General features: G+C 40.0%; 3 protein-coding genes across 4 annotated transcripts in view; 1 reads left to right on the plus strand and 2 right to left on the minus strand.

Moving 5' to 3' along the window:
• Nucleotides 1-3057, minus strand: part of fgfr1a (fibroblast growth factor receptor 1a) — a 29200-nt gene extending 26143 nt beyond the window's left edge. The window contains exons 1-2 of the mRNA XM_077600232.1: nt 2960-3057; nt 2732-2870 (exon numbers count right to left, since the gene is read on the minus strand). The gene's annotated coding sequence lies outside the window, so the exon portion shown is untranslated. The remainder of the gene's footprint in view (nt 1-2731; nt 2871-2959) is intronic.
• Nucleotides 3058-3866: 809 nt separating this feature from the next.
• ankrd39 (ankyrin repeat domain 39) lies at nt 3867-24920 on the minus strand. Of its 2 annotated transcripts, XM_077600820.1 has the most exons (9): nt 23887-24920; nt 22205-22305; nt 15153-15234; nt 9718-9900; nt 9393-9621; nt 6618-6720; nt 6443-6546; nt 6161-6364; nt 3867-6037 (listed from the first exon to the last, which is right to left on the minus strand). In XM_077600820.1, the coding sequence occupies exons 5-9, from the start codon at nt 9612-9614 to the stop codon at nt 5891-5893; spliced, it is 780 nt and encodes a 259-aa protein (XP_077456946.1). In that variant the 5' UTR covers nt 9615-9621; nt 9718-9900; nt 15153-15234; nt 22205-22305; nt 23887-24920; the 3' UTR covers nt 3867-5890. The 2 variants fall into 2 exon arrangements, with proteins under 2 accessions (XP_077456946.1, XP_077456947.1); XM_077600821.1 differs by lacking the exons at nt 9393-9621; nt 9718-9900; nt 15153-15234; nt 22205-22305; nt 23887-24920 and adding an exon at nt 6951-6983 and having other exon boundaries at nt 4066-6037.
• kctd9a (potassium channel tetramerization domain containing 9a) lies at nt 7237-11956 on the plus strand. The gene is made up of 12 exons (XM_077600818.1): nt 7237-7403; nt 7807-7928; nt 7991-8034; nt 8097-8193; nt 8268-8326; nt 8407-8535; nt 8597-8664; nt 8731-8826; nt 9224-9373; nt 9705-9810; nt 9893-10026; nt 11165-11956. Exons 1-12 carry the CDS (start codon nt 7356-7358, stop codon nt 11279-11281), a joined length of 1170 nt encoding a protein of 389 aa, XP_077456944.1. The 5' UTR covers nt 7237-7355; the 3' UTR covers nt 11282-11956.
• Nucleotides 24921-24934: the final 14 nt, after the last annotated feature.

Here is a 24934-nt window from a genome sequence, read left to right on the forward strand (position 1 = left end):
ATGCCATTTTTACAAAACTACATTGTGACAATGCGGTGGTTTTGACATCATTTCAACTTCTCCTTTTCCCAACAAAAGCTCTCTTTCAACACACTGGTTTCCAGGATAAGGTGGGGCGCTTCTTGCTCACCGCTCACTCATATTATGGATTGTGAAACCTGCCCAACACGACTTAAATCAAAGGCAAATTTGACCACAGGTCGCCATGAGAGGGTGCCGCAGCGAGTCGGAACAATATCTTTACCCGAGAGCTTTGCATCGTCATTTTCCTAACAGCTTCCTCGTCACCCCAAAAGGACGTTTCATTGTCCTTCCTTGTGTTTGCATTCCATAGACAATGGGCGAGAACAAATGTCCTCCGCGTTCGCACAAAGCTTTTGGGGCCGATGCCGGAGCTGGAGCCTCATCCATCCGTCAGCGGAGACCGTGCCCGACGCGGGCCCCCCGAGCTAGGACGCCCACCCCCCCCCGGCCTGCTCTTTGACACGATGCCGTTGTGCTTTTCCGGGTCTTTATGCGGCCCGTTGTCCGAGGCAGATTGAAGACCCTTTGTGTGTTTCCACCCCTGTCTTGAGTGGCCCGGGAGGAACCAGCTGGGCCGCCAGTGGAGAGACTGGAATGCGCATATGAATGGACCAGTGTGTGTCGGGCACCTGCTGATAGGGGGACGTCGTACCCGTGGTTCTTCTACGTCGGCGGAACCCGCGTTTTCTATTATACCCACGATGTCATTTGTGGCTAAGTGGTGCTAAGTGAGGCGGCCCGGTGGGGTGTCGGCCTCGCATCGCAGTCCTAGGGCCGAGGGTTCGATCCCAGGTAGGTCCTCGCGGTGTGGAGTAAGGTATTTGATCACTCGAAAATTGCTCTTAGGTCACACGTGTCAAAGTGGCGGCCCGGGGGCCAAATCTGGCCCGCCGCATCATTTTATGTGGCCCGGGAAAGTGAATCGTGAGTGCCGACTTTCTGTTTTAGGATCAAATTAAAATGAAGAGTATACATGTATATTAAATTTCCTGATTTTCCCCCTTTTAAATCAATAATTTGAATTTTTTTAATCCATTTTTTCTGTGTTTTTAGTTCAAAAATCATTTTGTAAAATCTAAAAATATTTTTAAAAAGCTAAAATAAACATTGTTTTAGATCTATAAAAAACTGAATATTCCGGGATTTTAATCCAGTTCTTTTAGGGTGTCCCCGTAGTTAGCCGGGATCGGCTCCAGCACCCCCCGCGACCCATGTAAAGATAATGAATGAAAAGCAGAAATCAGAAAAATAATGAATGAATGCTTATCAACTAGCTGACCCGGCGACTGAGTGGTTAGCGCGGCGGACTCGCAGTTCTGGGGTCGAGGGTTCGATCCCAGCTGGGTCCTGGTTTGCATGTTCTCGACGGGCTTGTGTGGGTTTTCTACGGGTACTCCGGTTTCCTCCCACATCCCCAAAAACATGTCAGCTAAGCTAATATTGAGCAGTCTAAATATGCCCCTAGCTTGGTTATCCGTCCCCTCGTGCCCTGCGATTGGCTGGCCAACGATTCAGGGTGGCACAAGCACCCCCCGCAATTTTATTGTAACTCATTGGCCGCCATCGACAGCGCTAGATGTCCAATTCACATGTAATTATAGATCATGCGTCTGCAAGCATAGTTCTCCAAAAGCTACCGACTTAATGGTTCATAAAAGGGGGGAAAAATGAGGGTATTGGGATCAAAAGTGAGGCTTTAGTTTTATGCGATATGCAGTAATTGGCGTTTTCTACACAATAAAAGGACCCTTGAAGCTGAATGCTGCAAGTCATTAATGAAAGCTGCGATAGATCAAGGTGGAAGAGAACGGTTCTGCTTTATGTTATTTCCTCAAAATGCTCCAAGCTCGTGTACTTATAATAAAGTCAACGTCTCCCCATCTGTGTGCATGGAGCGCCTCAAAAATTGAAGTTGAATGGTGCATATGGAAAAGAAAAATGTGCTCCCCAAACATCTTGAAACTAAAATAAAGCGCCATGTGTCTGCAACATTTCTTAAGGGGCTTCTAACAGATTGCTATCCACTACGCTACGATGCAAACATATGATCCCAAGTATTATAGTTTATGACTTGCCTGCCTCGTCTTTTGATGAGATGACATCTCCATAATCAATAAAAACAAATCAGCTCAATGTAAAAAGTAGGAAAAAAATGAACTCTAATCCCTCAACAATCCACTAGCTCACAAAGTGGTGGCCCGGGGGCCAAATCTGGCCCGCCGCATCATTTTGTGTGGCCGGGGAAAGTAAATCATGAGTGCCGACTTTCTGTTTTAGGATCAAATTAAAATGAAGAGTATAGATGTATATTAAAATTTCTGATTTTCCCCCTTTTGAATCAATAATTGTATTTTTTTTCATCAATTTTTTCGGTGTTTATAGTTCAAAAATAATTTAGTAAAATCTAAAAATATATTTTAAAAAAGCTCAAATAAACATTGTTTTAGATCTATAAAAAACTGAATATTCAGGGCTTTAAATCCAGTTCTTTTAATCAATTTATTAAAAAAAATCTAAATATATCTAAAATGGTCCGGCGCACGTGAAATCAAGTTGACGTTAAAGCGGCCCGCGAACCACCCTTGCACTAGCACAATTATTGTTAACGTATTCTTAAAGAAACTTGTTTGTGATCAAGGTTTCTGGTGTGGTTAGTGGACCACAAGAAAATGCTAAAAACCCAATTTAAATGAAAAAAATGGCTTACCCGGTGATGCGCAGCAAGACTTAAAGATGATGTGATGGTACTTTCAAATTGGATTATGGATTTTCTCTGAGAAGGGCCTCCCACAGATTTGATGAGATCCATAGTCCCCGCCAGCCGCCTTTCAGACTGGTCTACTTTTCTAATGCAGATGAGACAACATGGCTGGGTCAGACAGACGTCCATGCCAGACTGTCTTAATGTGCGCCCGCCCATCTGGCAGCCTTTTACCTGATTGCATCAGGTGATCGCAGGCAGATTGAGCTGTGCCAAGGCAGCTGGAAAGCTCGAAACTGGCACCCATTTCGCACTGAAAAGACACGGAGCACAATATTCTTGTATCATGGAAAACAATAAAAATGTCATGCAAATAGGCTGGTTAGTACGCTCGCCTCACTGTTCTGTGATCGTGGGTTCAATCCCCGGTGAGTTCCGACTTTTGTGTGTCTTTGGCATGTTCTTCCCGGGCTTCCGTGGGTTTTCTCTGCGTACACGGAATTCCTCCAATGCGCCCAAAACATGCATTGTAGTTAAACACTAAATTATCCCTTAGAACACGTGTCAAAGTGGCAGCCCGGGGGCCAAATTTGGCCCCCGGGCCGCATCATTGTGTGGCCCGGGAAAATAAGTCATGAGTGCCGATTTTCTGTTTTAGGATCAAATTAAAATGAAGAGTATATATGTATATTAAATTTCCGTTAAATTGACGTTAAAGCGGCCCGTGAACCAACCCGAGTCTGACACTGTCTTAGAAGATCATCAAATTCAGGTGACTTGGATTGGGGTCCAAATATATACGGTCAGGAAATGCCTAGTATATCTATCGTACACATGCTAGTAACATTCAATTTTCATCACCTACCCCAAAAAAAAAAATTACATATAGAATGACTGTGGTTTGAAAGGTTAAAAAGAAAAAAAAAACAGTTCCCATCCACCCAGGCATTGCGAACAGACCACCATCTATTTTTGATGAAAATAACAGCCATTGCTGCTTAAACGTGGGCTCATTATGGTGGAAGTGGGTTCTTGGGCCAGGAAGTTTCATTGCTTTCCAAATAAATCTGGCTAAACAGAGCTGTAATCCAAATTCCTCATCTTGTGGAGTCCTTCATCCATCTTCGCACCAGATAAAAGGTATAAAAATCACACCTCTTTATTTCCAAATACACCAAAGAGTGTCATGCCCACAGATGAGGATGCGTTAGAAACAGCTCATTTAAAACGGGGGGAAAAATAGAGTTTGAAAAGCTATATGTGTCCACCACTCGCTAACTTAACACGATTAATGAATGGCAGTCAGTTGAAACTGCGTAGTTAATCAAGCTAGCAAACGATCAAGATAGCTGATAGGTTTATTAATAGGTATACTTGAATAAAGGGAGAGACATCGGAGACATAATCCAGCGATAATTTGCAAGTGAGAATCGATCCTGGCTCGTCCTCGCCTCGGAGCATTCTGAAGCAAGGCATCCTCTTCTGTCCATTTAGTCGCACATAATCAAAACACTTAAGGTTATCTTATTCAAACAATTGCATAAGCTAACCGAATAACACAATTAAGGTCCAAAAACAACTGCAACAACAATTGCCTATCAGGTCGGAAACCAAAAACAACTGTGTAAGGATTTGCACTAGCAAGCATAACAATTTCCATAAAAGGTGAAACGAACGACACTATTTTAAAAACAATATGCGAGTATTTTCGGAAGTTGATTTGATTATCGCCATCTGCCGGAATCCAAGTCAAAGCAATTTAAGAGTCCTTCACAGATCTTCATTGGGAACTCAGATCAACAGTCCTCGGCCCGGGACTCGGTGATCTGTCAGCTCAATAGTCCTCAAAACAATTAAATGTCCTCGGGGCCTATTCAAACAATTGCATAAGCTAACTGAATAACACAATTAAGGTCCAAAAACAACTGCAACAACAATTGCCTATCAGGTCGGAAACCAAAAACAACTGCGTAAGGATTTGCACTAGCAAGCATAACAATTTCCATAAAAGGTGAAACGAACGACACTATTTTAAAAACAATATGCGAGTATTTTCGGAAGTTGATTCGATTATCGCCGTCTGCCGGAATCCAAGTCAAAGCAATTTAAGAGTCCTTCACAGATCTTCATTGGGAACTCAGATCAACAGTCCTCGGCCCGGGACTCAGTGATCTGTCAGGTCAATAGTCCTCAAAACAATTAAATGTCCTCGGGGCCAGCTGCAGGGGAAAGTATCCTTGGTCTACATATAATTATTAATATTCCACACATACATATAATGATTAATACGCACATATATAATAATATCCCAGAATAACCCCAACAATAGCAAAGGTGTGTATCTAAATGACATAATGCTTCGCATCTTTATGAATGGAGAATGATTTACAGACTTGGGCGGAAGTCATTCGAGTTGGGTGATCGGGCGAGAGGAGGAAGTCGTCACTGAGCGTAAACAGGCTCTCTTGGCAAAGTCCTCTGAGTTTAGACCCCCCCAATCTTACCCCATCTTTCTCTCTCTCTCTCTTCCCCCCTTGTGCTGTGTGGAGTCAGCTGCAATGAGCTCCAGATGTGGCCTGGCACCCGTCCAGTTGCTGCACTGGATGTGGTTTTAGAAGGTAGTTTGGAACCACCACCCACTGGCAGACCCAATGAAAGTTGCAATTTCTGTTGGCACTTGTAATTGTGTTCGGAGGAAGAGAAGGAATTTGTCTCCGACGTCTGCGTGGAAATCAGTTTGCATAAGTAGGAAATTTCTTCCATCTGTTTCAGTAAAAATAGCAGGATCTACTCATTTACTGGCAGACTTTTCCTCTTTGTTCTTCTCCTTTCGTATCTAGTTTGTCCAACTAAAACAAACATGATATTGTTCGGTGGCTAAAACAAAGGGATACGCCATATTTTGTAATCAATTCTTGTAATGAGAAGAGAACAACAGAGTGAGTGATGAAAGGGGACAATAAACAATCATTATACTCAATTATAAAATACTTTTTTGCCCCTAGACATCTGCGGAACAGTCCTTTTAGCAAGGCCGTTTCAAAACTGCACTCAGTCCTAAATTGATGGCTCCCTCTCATGGCGTCTTTGGGAAAGCCATAGAATCCACCCGAGATGTCAGTTTTAAACTGTTGTACTGTGGGTTCTTTTCCACCGATTCGATTACTACAGGGATTGTTTTAAGAGCTTTTGCAAATGTTCTTTAGGGGCTGTTTGATAGGGTAGCTGATGCCTCTTGTTTTTCTGGCTGCAAAGCGCAGGACAGGCCTCAAGAAGCAGTTGGCACACCTTTTCGTGTCCTTGTTCTGCAGCCTGCCCGAGCATTTCAGAAAATAACAGAGGAAAAAAATGACAACAGTTCAATTACAATAAGAGGTCTTTTTTGTGTTATCAGCAGGCTAGGTCCTCGTCCACACTACTTTTGGTCTACCTTACCTTGTGCAGAGGTGATGCGTCATCGTCGTCAAGGGTCATCGGATCAGCTTTATGGATCAGAAGCAATCGGACAACATCCACGTGACCGCAAAACGATGCTCGGTGGAGGGGCGTGGCACCACCTGGTGTTTGAGGAGATGCACAAGCACCATTCGCAAGTAGAAACTCACATACAGTCAAATGACCGCTCCGACTTGCATAGTGCTGAAAGGAAAAAATGCAAAATATTAATTTAAAAAATCCAGATTAATGGAACTGACATCTTAATGTCAGGTAACTTACTAGAGCTGTATATCCAGCAGAGTCCATAACGTTTGGATTGGTGCCTTTTTGGATCAATGACTGGATTCTCTTCAAGTCTCCATCCATGGCGGCCGACCAGATGCCTGCACATAATAAGATTTGATTTTTTACCCGAATTGACAAAGTATACGATAGTGTCTTATAAGAAACTAGCCTCGCTCAAAATCCATCTCGTTAAATGTCTGATGAACACTGGGAGTGACGGGAAGGCTGCAGCATAAACAGCTATTTTGTCCAACATTGGCCATCGTGTTCGCCTGAAGTGACACAATTCAAATTTAGTCAAACATAAACAATTGCCTCGCCAAAACTTGCCGTGCACCGTTTTAACAAGTCTACGATCTCAACACCCAGAACATCACGCTGAGAATAAACTCACAATGACGCATACGTGAATTAAATTAGCTGCTGAAATCCCTTTAAATATAATGAATGAACAATTAGTTGTAAATAAATACAGAAGCAAAACACGGTTCAATGTGACTACCTTGTACGTCACCACGGACCCAAAGAACGTAATGACGTCAGATTATTCTTAGCCAATCGCATTTCGGGAAACTGAAGATACCTTTACGGACCTGTGTGAAGGGTTGTTGACTTTACATTTTATAATAAAACAAGATCACTGCTTTATGTTTACAACTTATACTAACAAATATTTTGAATAGAAGAAAATTCAAAAATATTATAATATAACTTGAGTGAAACACGTATTCAGAATAACTTTAGTTTCACCCCCTCAAATTGGTTTCAGATTACAGTGAAGGCACCGTCGCTTTATTGACTTTTACATGAGCTAGCAAGCTTGAGATACGATAAACGTTTGCTAGCTGGCACGTAGTTTATAAGATAGATAAAAACAACAACAAACATAACCAACCAAAGAGCAACAATGAGAAGAGTCACGTTATTTGTTAACGGGACCTCTAAAAACGGCAAGGTAGGTTGAAACTCCTCACGATCTGGTTTTTGTAGGACGTCATTTGGCCTATTTTGACTAACCTGTTTTTGTGCGTTTTAAAGTATTTTGCCGATCAGGTAAACGATTTCCAATCATTTACCAACCCAATGGTCTTTCACATCTTTACCTTAAATTCCGACTGTCACGGGACTTTACTGAATTAGATGGACTGGATTTCACTAAGCTACAACCTGCACACAATCAGTTTTGATCCTAGTTTAAATCATTTCTGTTGACCAGTGATAAAAATAAATACATATAGATACCGTATTTTCTGGACTATAAGACGCAGGTGTTTTTTTAGTTTGGCTGGAGGTGCGATTTATTTATGAAACTATTGACACACTATCATGTCATTTCACAAAATATTTTATCTGTCCAGGTTGTAGCTGTGTATGGAGCCTTGTCTGACTTACTATCTGTAGCCAGCAACAAATTAGGAATCAAAGCATCTTGTTTATACAACGGAAAGGGAGGTCTCATCGATGACATTGGCCTAATCAGGTAAGAACACGAAAAAACTATTTTCCATGAAGTGCATGAACAATTTTGCCCTATCTTTACAGAGACGACGACGTGCTGTATGTCTCGGAAGGTGATTCATTTATAGGTGAGTCCTGCAATATTAAAAAGCTTGTCCTTCCCATTGATTGACCTGGTCATTTCTCTCAGAATTTCAGAACGAAATCAAAGTTATCAGCGATCAACAAAGCGCTCACACTGACTGGTTAACGTTAAATATCGGCGGTCGGCTCTTCACGACGACCAGGTATGTTGCTTTTCTAAATTGTAATGTGCGTGTGTGTGTATTATTCGTCTTTGTTTATGAAATGTGTCCGTTAGGAGTACTCTGGTCAGCAAAGAGCCGGAGAGTATGCTTGCTCACATGTTTAGAGAGAAAGGTAAGAAAGGTGGCCCGGAACTCTTTAGCGTTCATTTCAAGGCGGGTATTTAGTGGAGTGTCTTTGTGTCTTTGTTTGAGATGTGTGGGGAAACAAGCAAGATGAGCATGGAGCTTACCTCATTGACCGAAGCCCTGAGTATTTTGAGCCTATTCTTAACTACTTGAGACATGGCCAGCTCATTATCAACGAGGGAATAAATATAAGAGGTGAGAGGATTCGAATCGGGATCGTCAAGGCGTGCTAACGGCGCCCAAAATTGTCTTTCAGGGGTTCTCGAGGAGGCTCGTTTTTTTGGAATCGAGCAGCTTGCCGAACAGTTGGAGTTGGTTATTAAGGTGATGTTGTTTTGATGTGATCTACCCTGTGTGTGTGTGTACTGATTTGGAATTTACACACAATAGAATTCGCAGCCACCAGAGGACCATTCTCCCATTTCCCGCAAGGAATTTGTGCGCTTTCTTTTGGCCACGCCTACCAAGTCGGAACTGCGTTGCCAGGTAGGGAGAGTTAAAAAATATATACCGTATTTTCACGACTATAAGGTGCACCCTCAATGAATGACACATTTTAACGGTTTTTCCATATATAAGGCGCACTGGATTATAAGGCATCCTGTCTATTTTGGAGAAAATTTAAGACTTAAGTGCGCCTTATAGTTGTGAAAATACCTTAAGCAAAAGATTCTATGTTTTTGGGAGTGGCGATTTCGGGGAAGAATGAAGTGTGTACGCAGAAAAAAATTACCGATGTAATGTTAATTATAATCAAATTCTCAAATGACGAAAAATAATTTTTTGTGCATGTACATTTTGGTCAGTGAATCAAATTTTGTTTTTGATCAGTCAAGGCTACTAAAGTGTTTTTATGTCTGACCTTTTTTGTTGACTATTTTAGGGTCTTAATTTCAGCGGCGCCGATCTGTCCCGCCTGGATTTGCGCTACATTAATTTCAAGATGGCCAATCTCAGCCGCTGCAATCTGACGCACGCCAACTTGTGCTGTTCCAATCTGGAGCGGGCCGACCTGTCCGGCGCCAACCTGGATGTGAGTGGGTCCATCTTACCTTAGCTTCTCGCAGATCGGCGCCAGCTTTCCGATTTGATGACCATCCTTGGCATTCCCCGCCATTGGCTAGCGACCAATCCGCTACGGGGAATAGATGGATAATTGGCATTCTCTCCGGTGAACAATGCCGTCTTTTTCTTGGTCCACTTGGCATCTCCTCCCCCTCAGTCGTGTAGACAGGGGCCGCTCTGTCCAGAAAAGCCACCCACGCAGAAGCCATTAAGCACCTACGAAACACAATATCTTACAAGTGAGAAGAAATCTTTGAAGTGGCAATGAAGCAGATTGTTTTTTTTTGTGTTGTTCCAAGGGGGCTAATTTACAAGGCGTGAAGATGCTCTGCTCCAACGCAGAGGGAGCTTCTCTTAAAGGATGCAATTTTGAAGATCCCTCCGGGCTAAAGGCCAACTTGGAAGGTAATCGATCGATCGATCGATGGTGGGTCTCGACGAAAAGATGAAGACGGCGGTCTCCTTTTTGCGCTTTTGTTGAAAATAGGCGCCAACCTGAAAGGAGTGGACATGGAAGGAAGTCAGATGACTGGCATTAACCTACGGGTGGCCACTCTGAAAAATGCTAAACTGAAAAACTGCAACCTGCGGGGAGCCACTTTGGCGGGGACGGACCTGGAGGTGAGATGAGTCCAACCGTCAATTAACGCGCGTTAGTAATCTCTTTTTTTAGCCAGATTTGTGACGTCAAGAGATGTCGGGGCATTTAAGTCTGACTGCTGTCAATTTGAAGTGACTTGCGCTTGATTAAGATTTGGTGTCAACTTGAGCATCTTGCAAGGGAGATATGAACAAAAAAAATGGAGATTTATAGTAACGGGAAAAACAATTCTGTTAAAAATGGTCTTTGTTCCAAATGAAGTCAGACTAAGGGGAAAAAATCTGTTAAAAATTGTCTTTGTTCCAAATGAAGTCAGACTAAGTTTAAAATTTAATAACTCCATAATGATTTCATGGAGGTCTTTTTTTAGTCAAGTAGCCAAGTGCATGGTTGATTTTTTTCTCTCATTTAGTTGACATATTTCCTTATCTATTTGTGAATAAGATGCCATATTTTTGGGACGTATGTGGCATCGGAGTATCATTTGCAACAAGCAAAAAAAATGCACCTAAAGTGGGAGTATAAATCACATTTTGGGGGTTAAGGACTCAACATGGCACATATTTTCATCCACACACACACACATAGGGCACACATAAAAGTCTAAAAAGTACTACAAAGTGGACGGCTTTCGGCCCTGGTAGAACGGGCTCTTGCCGCTATATGACGGGCATTTCATCTAGAACGGCCGCGGAGGGAAATATTTCAGCGGCGCAGGGCACATTTTAATGTGCTTTATTTATTATAAGACATTAATAAATAAATTCCTTCTAATTTTCTCTCATTTTGTGTGTTTCCTCACACTTTTCATACAAAATTGGGACACTTTGACCAATTTTAAAAGGTTTAGTTGGTAGTTGTGTGAGGACCGTGGAACGAATGAGAGAATTTACATATAAAGCACACCTCTACTTAGTTTAATCAGAGACTAAGAACTAGCATTACGACCATAACAATAAAACGAACAACAGTCTCAAGAAGGCAGTTAGTTATATAATGCCTGAGAAAATTCACGTCTGATTGTTTTTTTATTTTGTCGTCGGTTATTTTAACCCGTTTTTCAGTGCCATTATAATTTGAAGCAGGAAATACCGCCTTTAAACCTGTTTTAATTAGGTCTCTACTAACATTTTGTCGTAACTGTATGCTTGTTTGCAGAACTGCGACCTATCTGGCTGTGACCTACAAGAGGCTAACCTGAGGGGTTCCAATGTGAAAGGAGCTATTTTCGAGGAGATGTTGACGCCGCTACACATGTCGCAAAGTGTTAGATAACTCCACCCACCCGTCAACTCTTGAAATCACGCAAAGGCGACAGCCTTTTTTCCACGGTATCCTCCCTCATGTCCAATCTCTTACCGGGGGAATCGTATGCACTTCCCCGACATTCCACCGATCTCACGTCAGCTTTAATATCGCACTATTTATCCAGGATTATTTTTGCTTGGATGTTATTTCGCTGCCTATTCGTCCACGTGTAGTAGAAAAGCAAAAACTAGTCTTTGTAGAAGCCTAGCGAATCACAATCGTTTGCCGTTTGGCACAATAACGTTGGCCGTCGTGTATTTTTTTAAGTCGTGTTAGTCTCGAGTCGAAAACCAGAACGTGGTTTACGTCGTCGAATGCTGCTGTTGAAGAACCGGAGTCACTTTGGCCCGCGATACGACGCTCGCTAAACGAAAGCCAAAGCCGTAGGAGAACCGTATCAAGGTGCTGTGAAACTATGCCAATAGTTAGACGTCAACACACCTCAGGTATGCAATATACAATTTATATTCGTGCACCATTTCGCTCACAATACTTCCTATTGTGCTCCAAAAGTTTCTTCTTGTGTTCTGTGGAACTACCTCTTTCTTTTTAGCATCCGTTATCCACTCGCATGGAATTCTAAAGTGACGCCACGTGATAAAATATTCACGTATATGTTAGGTTTTGAACGAAGTCATTTCATTTAGCTGGGAACTATGTCATCGCTTAATCATGCTTTCAACTTATTTGCACAATTATATTCTATATCGTGCCCACCCCTAAAAATGTCCATCGTGTATTCTTATGTATATTTAATCCGGGGCTTCCAAAAATTTTCCCCCCGAAAAAAAAACATAGTAAATAATTATGGGAGGCGTTCTTTGGTCAAGGAACATTTTTTTTTGTTTGTTCCGTGCTGGATTTTGTCTGTTTGCATGTTTGTTTGTCTTTTAGTGGTCAACAACGTGTAGTTGTAGCTCTGCGCTGCTCTGATGCAATATCTATATAGAAATATATATATATCATTTTTTTTACTGTTTAACAGAAGGTACGAAGCATGATGAAGGTAATGCTTTTGTTTTGCAACTTTTGCTGTGCAACACATACGAAGTCAACTGATTATTTATTTGAAGACATTGGAAATGCAATATGGAGCAGTGCAGTGGTTTTACTTCAAACTGGCAGGCTCTCCTTGTCATTATTGCACTTGACTGTGGAAATTATTTTCCAATATTTGACTGTTAAAAATAAAAATAAACTCCTTGAAAGAAGAGCAGGCTCCCTTGTGTCATTATTTGGCCATTACAAGTCATTATTTTGCTTCTGTGTCAAACTAATGTTCCTGATAATTGCTTTGACTTTTGGACTCGGAAAAAGAGAAATGCGTGTTTTCCTTTAACAAGCACATTTGTCTTTTTTTGCTTGCACTGAAGAGCAGATGTTGCCTAATCCTACTTTGAGATCCCCTGCAGTGAGATGGATGTGCTTGGCTAAGGAAAGAAAGTCGTATAAATAGATGAAAGGATCCGCTAAAAACAGAAATCTACGCTTTTCTTTCCACAAAGGTAAATTCACCTCTGTGATTTTCAACCTTTTATGTTCATAGCTTGAGTTTCTTTTTATTTTTCATCTTGTGTACAGTTATTTACTTTATTCCATTGGTAAATATGGGACTAGTAATATGAGGGACTGATTGAGAAATAGATGCGGGTAATTAAGTTTAAGATTCATCTTACTTTGTGGGTTTACTGGTTAAATTCATATTTTTCAGATTACACCAGTCGGATAAAAAAAAACGATGTCGTACTGGAGTATAAGTCGTATTTTTGGGAGGGCAATTGTGTTATTTTTACTTGAAGCGGAGAACAAATATATGCTAAAGTAACAATAGTAAAATGCAGCACAACAGGCTAAATATTTAATTAGTTAATAGTAAAATTAGTTTTTGTAGATAACATTTAAGGCTTTTTTGGTGCTCAGAGAGAAAAAAAAATGGTATGCGAAGCCAAATTATGAAAAAAAATGTGACTTTTAGTCGGAAAAATGCAATATTATTGCTGTTTTACTTGTTTTTTTTCTTAATTTCTGAGAAATCCAAGCAAAAGCCACGCAGAGCAACGTGATGAAGTCGTGGATGTTGCGGCTGCTTATTTTGACAACGTCGGCACGGGTGATCTTGGGTCAACACTGGTCTTACGGACTCAACCCCGGAGGAAAACGAGAGCTTAAATCAAATGTGAGTAGCCAACAGTTGCATGGTGAACAATTACATATTCATTTTTCCTCATTTGCGCATTTTATTTCGAGGTGGCTGGCGGCTTTCCTCAAGTGGACCAGCCCTGCTGTGTTCGGGCTTGTCGAGACTTCCTGGCTTTTATCAAACTTCGCACGGTCCGAGAATTTCCCGCAAGTTTAAAAAGTTTGAAAAAAAAACGCGAAAGCACGACGTACGAATAATAATTATTGGAATAAGCGCCACCACGTTGGATTTGAAGTTAATGAGATTTTTCCATGTGGATTTTAAGCTTTAATGGAACATAATGTATTTTTGGCATTCTGTATTGTTGTTTTTGTTTGTGTTAAATTACAGTAGTAAACAGTTTTCCCTTTTTAGGGCAATCTGGATGAAAGAAAATAATGGGATTGTACTGTAAAAGCAAAGCAAAGATCCATATTGTTCTTGTATTACTTGTGATGAATAAATGGGGTAAAGAAAAGGACAAACCCTCCATGACTATCTTTCAGATATTAATCTTTGCCTGTCATTTATCTTGCTTAATTCTCCCTCGTGTTCCCCACACGCATTCATCTTGTCTGATTTCCATCATAATCTCTCCATCGCTACACTCTCCTTGTTGTTTGTCTTCATTTTAATTCCATCTAGCTTTCTGAGCACTTTATTTTTGCATCAGTCATGTGTACATGTCTCATACCTGTCAACCTCTGCCGATAACTGCCCTTATAAATGATTATGATTCCCCTTACAAACCCCCCCAAAAAACCTTACAAACACCGTACGCGTACGGTGTTTGTAAGGTTTTTTGGGGGGTTTGTAAGGGGAATCATAATCATTTATAAGGGCAGTTATCGGCAGAGGTTGACAGGTATGATGTCTTCACGGATCCATTTTGAAAAAAATTATTCACCGTCCCATTTAAATAGGATTTGTTCAATCATTTTATATTTTATTTTCCACCGGTCCATCCATCTTTCTCTGCTTTTTTAAATCTCAACATGATTACTTATTTATTGATTATTTATGTATTATTATTATTTACTGATTATTTATTATGTTTGTTTGTTTATAGTTGTTATTTGTGCACTTCCCTACTTATTTATGGTGTTGACTATTTATTATGTTGACTACATACTTATTTACAATGTATTTATTGTTTATTTATTTGTTGTTATTGTTATTTGTGCACTTGGTGAAGCTTTAAATCTTGTTTCTACTTGTATAATGACAATAAAAGCATTGAATTCAATGAGCAAGTTAAAGCAGGTTTTCATCATTTCAACTTCTCTTGCCTTCTTTTATAATGTATTAATCCATTCTTTTTTTTAATACTCCCTCAGCAGTTCTTTATGATTGAAATATTAAGTGTAACCACTTTTTATTTAAAAAAAATCCCTACATTCAAATAGGTTAGACTTTTTCCTCACTGGTTATCAAACCTTTTAGCTTGTATTTTAGCCAATATTAGTATTTTAGTAGTAGTATTTTATTCATGTGAGATAATGGTTGCCCACTTTTTCTGTAGTTTTGTATTCTACCACTAAATGGCGCTGGAAATTCACCTGCTGGAGGTAGTTTTTTTGTTTGAATTCTTCTTTTTTTTAGTTTTTAGAAAAGTATCATAGTGAATCTCCAAAATAGAAGGACAAAAGCTCATTTTACCTTTTTATGGAGATCCATTTGGAATTCGGGTGAGATGGCAGGACATTTGTCAAGGAAGTCACGGGAATTGGGCTCACCATTTCTGCAACACCAAAAGCTTAGTGAGTGAAAATTGCAACATCGAACTCAATCGTACTTTGCTACATGAAAAATGTATAAAAATGTATCAAACTGAAAGGCAAAAGTATTGAGTAGGCTGCAGCAAAAAAACTAAAGATGCAACTCTTTTGGTTTTGCACATTATGTATAGAGATTTACATTTCAACATCTTTTGGCCAAAATTCTTAATTGGGTTTAGGTCTGGGCTTTGACTGGTTCTATTTTGCTTTCTAGCTTTAGCTTTAGCACTGCAATGGTTACAAAAAACTAACAAAAAAACTGGGTAGTCACTATCCAAGAATTTATCGAAATGTCCAATGTGTACATTTTAGTTATTGGTTATTATTATTATTATTATTATTATTATTATTGGTTATTGGGCAATTGCTTCTAACTCCTAGCAATCTTACCGCTAGCTAGCTAGCTTTGAGGCTCATATCAAGCGTTGCCATTTTAAATAAGACCTTATAAAGCCTACGTGAGCCATTTTCAAATCATAAAAGATTGTCTATTACACAAATATATATAAATATCAGGATAAAACATAATTCAGCAGTCCAATAATTTGCTTTATTTTATTATTATTATAATTATTGTTTATTGGGCAACTGCTTCTAACTCCTAGCAATCTTACCTCTAGCTAGCTAGCTAGCTAGCTTTGAGGCTCATATCAAGCTTTGCCATTTTAAATAAGACCTTATAAAGCCTGTCTTTTACACAAATATATATAAAAATCAGGATAAAAAAAAATAATTCAGCAGTCCAATAATTTGCTTTATTCTAAAAATCTTTGGCTGGCGATCCTTTCTGACAAAATGCCATATTGCAAAACTGGCATAGTTTATCACAGAATCAATGCAAATTTCTAGACTCTTTGAATGTAATCATTAGAGAATTTGGAAGGCATCTTCCTAAAAGTGGAAGGCAACCAGTAAATCCAAAAACATGGATACACTGCTACTCCATTAATAAAGCATTTTACAGAATAAAAAGGCAAGATCAAGGAGGCTTTTGAAGCTGCGAGAGGCTTCACCTACTTCTCAAACTGAGAATCTCTGGTTTTGCTTTGTGCAACAGAACGACTGATGCATCGCTAAAAAGAATCCGTCGGAGCCAAACAGTACGATCGTAGAATAAAGTGTGATGTCATGAATTGAAATATGTCTTTTGGGCCATTAAAATAAACTCCTCATAGCAGACAAGCAGCTCAGTGGTATCAGACTCTTAATTCGGGGCCATTACAATTTCCTAAAAAGTTAATTTTACCATAAAATAAGACCTAAAAGTACACACTTGATAGAAGCGTACAGTTCAAATGTAACTGTCATCACCGTTGGCTGCACTGTTGCAGATTGTAGCTTCGAGTTCAGTTCATTCGCTTCCGGGAAAAAGCGGGTCCCCGAAAAAAAAAAACCCCGGTCTTGATATTTGATTCCTTTTGGATGCTTGAAACAGAATAAATTGGAACAAGCCAGGTGATTAAATATCAAAGATGAGGACTCTCGCGCATGATTTGAAACAACGCTCTAATCAGACATTAGTGGTTGAAGCGAGACACTGCTTGGGATTATGTATAATTAGCGTTTAGCGTCCTTGAGATCAGTCACGACACGATGCCCGGTCGGTCTAAGCAGAGCACCGGGTCATGCTTGCGGGCGGGATACCGTGTCCATACAAACCTCCTCCATCGCATTTCTTATCATTAACATAACAGACTTTTGCCCGTTAAGGGTTCCTTTTCTCCACCACAGTCAGATATTCAAAAAACACAAACGCCTGAAGTGGGGCAATACTGTTAAATATGCAGATGGCACCTTAGTTCACAAAATCTTCCAACAAAAAGCTTCCCCTCCGCTGCAAGATTTTGTACCCAAAAAAATCCAACACTTCAATAACGGCTGGCTCTAGAGGCGACTGTGTAGTTCCCTTCAAAAAGTGCATTTAGCCGTGCCTCACATACCAATTAGCATACGTGAACTTCTGTCTCTGAACCTCTTGGCCAATCGTCTTAAAGCCTGGCTGTTAGACCAACAAAATTGCGATCGCAAGGCGGTCTAAATTTGTGTATCACGGTTTATCTTTAACCTACACAAAGGACTAAAGATGTAAATTAGCGCTCTGCTACAATCTTACATATATATGTTCATTAACATGAATATAAATACAGTCATACCTCTACTTAAGAATGCCTCTAGGCGCGAAAGTTTCAGATTCACGAATTTTTTTGTATGCAAATGAGTGACTGGAAATACAAAAAAGATCCAAGTTATGAAATCCCCCAAAAAGATAAATTTCCTTATCCATTATTTTATGTTGAATTCCCCTTATTAAGCGATTAAAAACTACAAATGCAACATGGCACATATTTTCATCCACACACACACATAGGGCACACGTAAAAGTCTAAAAAGTACTACAAAGTGGACGGCTTCCGGTCCTGGTAGAACGGGCTCCTGGCGGACAAACACGGGTATTTCATCTATAATGGCCGTGGAGGTTAATAGTTCAGCGGCGCAGGGCACATTTTCATACGCTTTATTTATTTTAAGACATTAATAAATCAATTCCTTCTAATTTTCTCTAATTTGGTCTGTTTCCTCACACCTTAAAGGTTTAGTTGGTAGTTGTGTGAGGACCGTGGAACGAATGAGAGAATTTACATATAAAGTACACCTCCACTTACGAAATTTTCAAGTTACAAAAAAAGTCTTGGAACCAATTAATTTCGCAAGTACGACTGTATGTTCATGAATATGTGCTGTCCCCTTATTAACTAAATCAACCTCAAACTGATGGTCAGCATAACATCAAGGGCTGTTCGTTAAAACTGCACTTGACACGTCGGAATATTCCCCAATAAGTTGCAGCTCAAGACCACAAACACTAAAAAGCATGACTTTGCCCGAGACCAGTGACTTGCTGGAGTCTCTGCCGGTTGCTTAGCAACTGGTTGTCATGGCATAGCCTGGCAAATGACACCCTGGCAAATGGCAAGTTGTCGCTTTTAGTCAGTAGGTTGGACACCAATGTGATATTCCGTAATGGATTTACAAGTGCACTGAAGAGGAGCTCTCAGTCTGATTAACTTTGTCCCCTTTTCAGTATTTTGCTGGAAAAAGAACAGCTGGATTTGGACTCCCGGTCACAATTGCACCGACGGGTACGATGGCAGTGGGGGCTGATCGATAAAGAGAGGTCCTAGGGTTAAATAATAAGGAAATCAAGGTTTTCTTATATTTAAAAATGTCATTAGGTCCAGGCAAGAAGAAAATTTGCCCCTTTTGTGTTTTAAAGTTTTCCTTGATGTATTTCAAGGGTGTCAGACTCGGGTTGGTTCGCGGGCCGCTTTAACGTCAACTTGATTTCACGTGAGCCGGACCATTTTAGATATAATATTTAGATATTTTTTTTATAAATGGATTAAAAGAAGTGGATTAAAAGACCTGAATATTCAGTTTTTTTATAGATCTAAAACAATGACAATCAACATCGAATTGAATAGAAAGTTCTTAAGCAAAACTCCGAAAAGACTTCTAGAATTAAACTTTATATTGTATCCTATTCAATAAAAACAAATACACTCAGAAGCAATTTGGGACACGCCTCATACTGCACAGGGAAAACTGATTTTTTAAAATTCAAAACTATATATATATTTTTTTAAAACAAGTCAAATCCAGTTGACTATCAATTCTCAGTCCACAACACAATTGAGATTCAGAGAAAAATCAATGTTGCATCTTGTGCCTGCAACGTTAAATCCAACTCCGAGCTCATTGGGAATTGTGCTAAATATTTATGTTGTGACAACACTCAGAGCACTCACTGCATTAGGTACACCTGCCGCATATTTAACTTTCCAGTACACCCATCAATAAGTGAGACCCATCCATATACGAGTGGTTCCAACAGCTGTGTATTTACTGCTCTAGTGGCATTTTATAATATTTAAAGTCTTCAAGTCCCCTATCACAACATTTTCCACACCAAATAATCAAATCTTGTCAAAGAGTTTTCCAAAATAATAATTATAATCAGACATAGGCTTTGTTATCATCATTGAACCAACAAAAGCCTAATTGTCATCATACCCAGAAACTGCGTATGACGAAATTGGTAAATGATCATTATTCGCACATAGCCATAACTCTTGAAATTGTGCAATAAAAACTAATTTACACAGCCGTTTGCCTCTGCATAGTCGAAACCAATGGCGCAAACGAAGGTAAGGATTCCGGGGAGGGCCTCTCGACTCGACAACCAAGCACCCCTTGAGTAGATAATAGAACTTTAAATGCAATTTATTATATATTTTTTTAAAGTATATTCACACTTAAACCTATATTTTACGCAGAGATAGAACACTCGCAGGAATATTTGAGAGCATACCGATGTCTCCGACCTCTGCTCAAAGTGCTCCTCACAACTCGTCAAATGTTTTCCTAGAGCAGCAGCCTCTTAAATTAGCTCTCCGAAGGCCTCGTCCACATAATTGACTGCGTGCATCCCGCGCCTTGGCCCGGAATGACATTTTCCGACCTCTACTGCCCCCAGAGGCAGGACGAGGAGCCCGTCGGCTGCCGTCTAGAATCCATTTCTACAACGCCGTCTTACATTGTTACACTAGTCGACACTGAGAGAGGATGAGGGATGCTAACTGCAGTACGCCAAGAATGAGGTACAGGAAGTGCATTTTAATTTTGAGACACTCTCTTGGAAGTTATACTAGATCAAGGAACAATAGTTTTGAGCTATTGTAAAAGACAGTATACAGTAATACCTCGACAGATGAGTGCCCCGACATACAAGCAATTTGAGATGCGATTAAAATTATTTGTTTGTTATTTGTTACTTTGTTAATAGATGGCGAATTACAAACAAATAAAAATGTTTTTTTCAATCCAATATCCAGTTTTGGGTGTTTTTTTTTCAGATGATTGGAACGAATTAATTTGTTTTTAGTTCATTTCTATGGGAAAGGTTCATTTGAGTTACAAATAACTCGACATACGAGCTCAGTCCTGGAACGAATTAAGCTCATAGCTCAAGGTACCTAAGGTTAAATCGCAACGAATTATAATTTCCAAGTGTTTCTTTGCCAATGAGAGTATGAAAGCTCTCATTTGTCATCCTGTCATCCAGATTCCGCTTCACGTAATTGTACAAATGATGATATATCTTCTGGTTTAATGAATCGGTTGTACACCGGACGGACGAAAAAGACAAATGAGCTGCCTCATGCTGGATGAGACTGAAAGGGAATAGAAGACACTAGTTTCATTATTTGAGTTCTGCGCCAATTGACCAATGATTCTGGACATCCTCCATTGGAGTGTAACTTTCAACAGAATCTCCGATACACTCCTAAACCATTCCAGTAAACATTCCGATACCATATCATCCATTGTGTTTCCCCGAGGGCTCTTTGGTTATCTCCAATTTATTTTTTTTCTGCTTAATTCTGTCGATGCAGTCCTGCCCGAGACTGTTTTGCTGTAAAAAAGTGCTGGAGAGAAACACTTGAGTCAAACGCATCTACTTTGTACAGTGAAGTGTTTGTAGCTCTTTCTTAAATCCAAAGAAATGTACGCTGCCCCCGCTTTGAAAGACGAGGGAAGCTCTTCTGTTCACGGGCTGCTTGCTACATGCTGGCACAGCATGATTTCAATCTGTATAGCGTACAATGAAATGTACAAACTTTCAAGGACTTCAAGGGAGAAAATTGCTGGCTAAAGATAAAAAATCTTGGTTTGAGTTACACTCCAAAATGGCTGAGGGCAAAACATTGGACTTTTCTGAAGTGGCCATCAATGAGCCAAATCCCTTCTCTGTTCATGTTCTGTACTGCGCAAGGGTCGCGGGGGTGATGGAGCCTATCCCAGGAGCTAAAAGATGCCATCTGGAAAAATCCCCCTTTAAAGGTGAGACAACAAAAGCAGTTTGCTAATGATGAAAAGTCGCCCAAAATACCAGTTGGAAAGTATAGTGCTACCTCGACATACGAGTGCTCTGACATGAGATACGAGTAAAATTTTGGGCAAATATTTATCTTGAGATACCAGACAAATTTTGATATACGAGCAGACAGCAGACACGAGATGCTGCTCATAAGAACAGCATGACCACTGTGTCTCTCACCCCGCAACTCCCTCTTTGTAATGTCTCTACGAGCACTGGGCGGAGCGTTGCATTTTTTCCAGTGATTTTTTTCCCCCGTTAGTCAGTGCGAATGGCGGGGCGATCGCTAATACGAGAGGAGTATATACTACTTCTCGTTGGCAAGTGATCGTGCGTTATCCTATCGTGAGGACATTTGTGTGCATCATTTTCAAAATATTTTGAAGGGAATATAAAAGCATACAACCCTCGATAGGTTGCATCTGAAAGTCAGGGTGGAGGCGGGGCAAATAGAGCCAACCCGGGAGAAGAAAGGTATCAACATTTAAAACAAAATTAAAATTAAGTTTAGCGTAAGGTTAGATTAAACTTATTTTTGATTGTGTCTGCATCGTAATCCACGTTCATAAAAAAATTCTATGACCAAACAGCTTAGGTAAGTAACACTTTTTACCGTAACAGAGCCGACTAACAATAGGACGAAAGATATCGACAATCAATTCTGGGTAGACACTTCATTATGTTTAATGACGGTATAGCAGACTTGGTGATTTACACACTGGCAGAGCTACACGGCTGCCTGTTTACTCAGAAATCAATTTCCTGCTAAACACATTATGGCCAAGATAAAGGTGCCCTGTAGCTCCCTTTTTTTTTGGACATTGTTTATATTTCATTGAAATTAATCATTTTAGTAACGGGCTTGAAAGAAACAGCAACATTTCATTGGTTATTGATCGTAAAATATAGCGACATTTGTGTTAGTTTCATGTATTGGATTCATGTTTTATCGATTGAAATATCAATTGTACAGAAAAATAAACAAATTCACTGACCGTTGGTGTTGACATGTCTTGTTAAGGCTTCCCGTCAACAGCTTTCTTTGGACCACATGGATTTTTCGAGGAACTTAAGGAGCCAGGAAAGGGTCACAAACCTTTTTAAAAGTGAGATTGTGTGAGTTTGACTGATGGTTAATAAAGAAAATGACTATATGTTCATTCTGAAAAAAACACATTCACATTTTCAAATGAACCTTTCAACAACATTCCTAGAAAATCTCTTGAAAATCATTTTTATAATTGTAGTTACTTTATACATAGTATACGGAGTGCCACAAATATATAAAAATCTATTTTTCAAGCATTACAATTATTTTGGTTGATGGTTATAGTCTTGTTTTGATATGCAAACAGGTACATGTCAAGGATTCTTTTCTACTCACAATATTTTTTTCCCACAGGTGATAAATATGGCACACTCATAACGTATTTACGACAGTAAACAATGCTCCGCCAGAGAACAGCGTGTCTCCATATCATGTTCTTTCTGCTGACATATAGAATGAAGGAAACGGCTCATGTTTAATCTCTAGGGATGCTTGAAAATACTCATTCAGATCTGCCTGTACTAGTTTGCCGTTTAGCAGATAGATCAGGGGTCGGGAACCTTTTTAACACAGAGAACCATAAACAATTCCTATTTTAAAATGATATTGCTCCAGAGCCATACTCAGAATTTAAGAGTAAAAATGTGAAAATGAGATGTGATTTTTTGGGGGGGTCATTTTACCACTTTTAAAGTACTAAATGATTTTTTTTTACAACACTGTTATGCAGTTGCTAATCAATGAAAATATGCATGCAGAAAAGTCTAATGAAAAACAAAAAGATGATTGAAGTTAGAGGTAATGTCAGCGTCATAGTGCCGACGTGACGCTCCTATTGGTGCATTCAGGACTTGGCTCTGTCACCAGTGGTTTAATTACATATTTTACCTTAGCAAAGAGCCGCATGCACCCATCAGAAGAGCCACATATGGCTCCCGAGCCATAGGTTCCCCACCCCTGAGATAGATGCTGCAATGCATCGATTTTAGTTGGAAATGGAAAAACAATGCAATAAAAAAAAAATCAGCAAAAAGCTTTGTCATATAAATGAATTTATAAAGGAACACATTACTCAAGATAACAGTAAATGTTTTAATTCAATCGACAAGCAAAAGTAACATGTCTATTGCTTTGCTACACAATGTTTTTTTGTTGTTGTTTTTTTGTCAAGCACACAATAAATGAAACGCTCACATAATATACAAGCCATACATGAATGTAGCAGGCTTATATACAGTTTAGGAATCATAGTTTGGCCTGAAATGTCCTTATTTTTTTTGTCTTGTCTTTTTCTGGGCACTTGTTTTGTAAGACAAATCATTTTTTAAGAAATCAATGCAATGGCACGGAATGTCTTTGCTTGTGATGGTTATTCAATTGTTTGTGAATTTGAGTAAGAGGAAACACATAGGAGATGAAAGGCCTAGATGCAAAACAGAATGTTCTCTATTTCAACTTGTTAATAGCGCACACCGTCAATAATCATCGACGCGTCCCCGGCGACACTCTGGTTTCCCGTCAATACCGTCAGAATTTGCAAGACACCCACCTTGTCGCCTCATTTGAGGTTCGCGTCTTACGCAATAAACAGATTGGAAAGCGAGCTGCAAAATATTGACTTTAACATACCATGTGAGCCGTGTCCTTTTTTTGTAGATGGATCGAATGAATATGCTGCAGATGTCAGTGGTGTCCAAACTTTTTCCTCCCAAAACTCAGGTCACCTTGAAAACCTTGAATTTGACGTCAATGGCTGTCAAGAGTAGTGAATGTGTTAATGGTTACAAGCAACAAAATGAACCAGAAATATCAAGATATTGCAATATTTACATTTCTATTATTGAAACTGCAGAAGAAAGAGAAAATGTCCCAAGGACAGAAAAAAAGTTCATAACCAAGAAAGCTCCACTGATCAAATTGGATTATTTATAATTACAGAATTTTATTATTGTAAAGAAAATTACGGAAATTGTACATCCATCATTCCCACATCGGAGGAGAGGCACTGTTTAAAGGACTGGCTCCATCTAATGTTTAATATGAGGAGTGCAAATGCAAGTTGAATTTAAGATTCTTATGCGGGGCGTTGTCAGCAATATTTGTCCGTGGTTTTGACACCCCTGAATTGTTGTTGATGTCAAATGTGTCTTGTAGTCATCCTCCATTGCGTCAAGTCACTTCCACTTAGACTAAAAAATGACATAAGACATCCTGTCTTATGTCATCGTGACCGGACGTTTCGTCGAAAGACGTTTGGTCCCCGGACGTTTGGTCCCCGGACGTTTGGTCGACCAGACGTTTGGTCGAGCGGACGTTTGGTCGAGCGGACGTTTGGTCGACCAGACGTTTGGTCCCCAGACGTTTGGTCCCCGGACGTTTGGTCCCCGGACGTTTGGTCCCCGGACGTTTGGTCCCCGGACGTTTGGTCCCCGGACGTTTGGTCGATCGGACATTTGGTAGAACGGACGGGCCGTCAACCGGACATTTGGTCCCTGGACGTTTGGTCGATCGGACATTTGTTAGAACGGACGGGCCGTGAACCGGACGTTTGGTCGCCGGGTTCGCTCGCTGTCAAATTATGAGAGAGAGAGAGAGAGAGTTTACTGTTGAAAGCGAGCAACCAGGTAATCTCTCGCTCTCAAAATTATAATCATGAGAGAGAGAGAGAGTCCGTTCT

The sequence above is a fragment of the Stigmatopora argus genome, chromosome 5 (assembly GCF_051989625.1).
Source record: "Stigmatopora argus isolate UIUO_Sarg chromosome 5, RoL_Sarg_1.0, whole genome shotgun sequence".
Taxonomy (NCBI): Eukaryota; Metazoa; Chordata; class Actinopteri; order Syngnathiformes; family Syngnathidae; genus Stigmatopora; species Stigmatopora argus.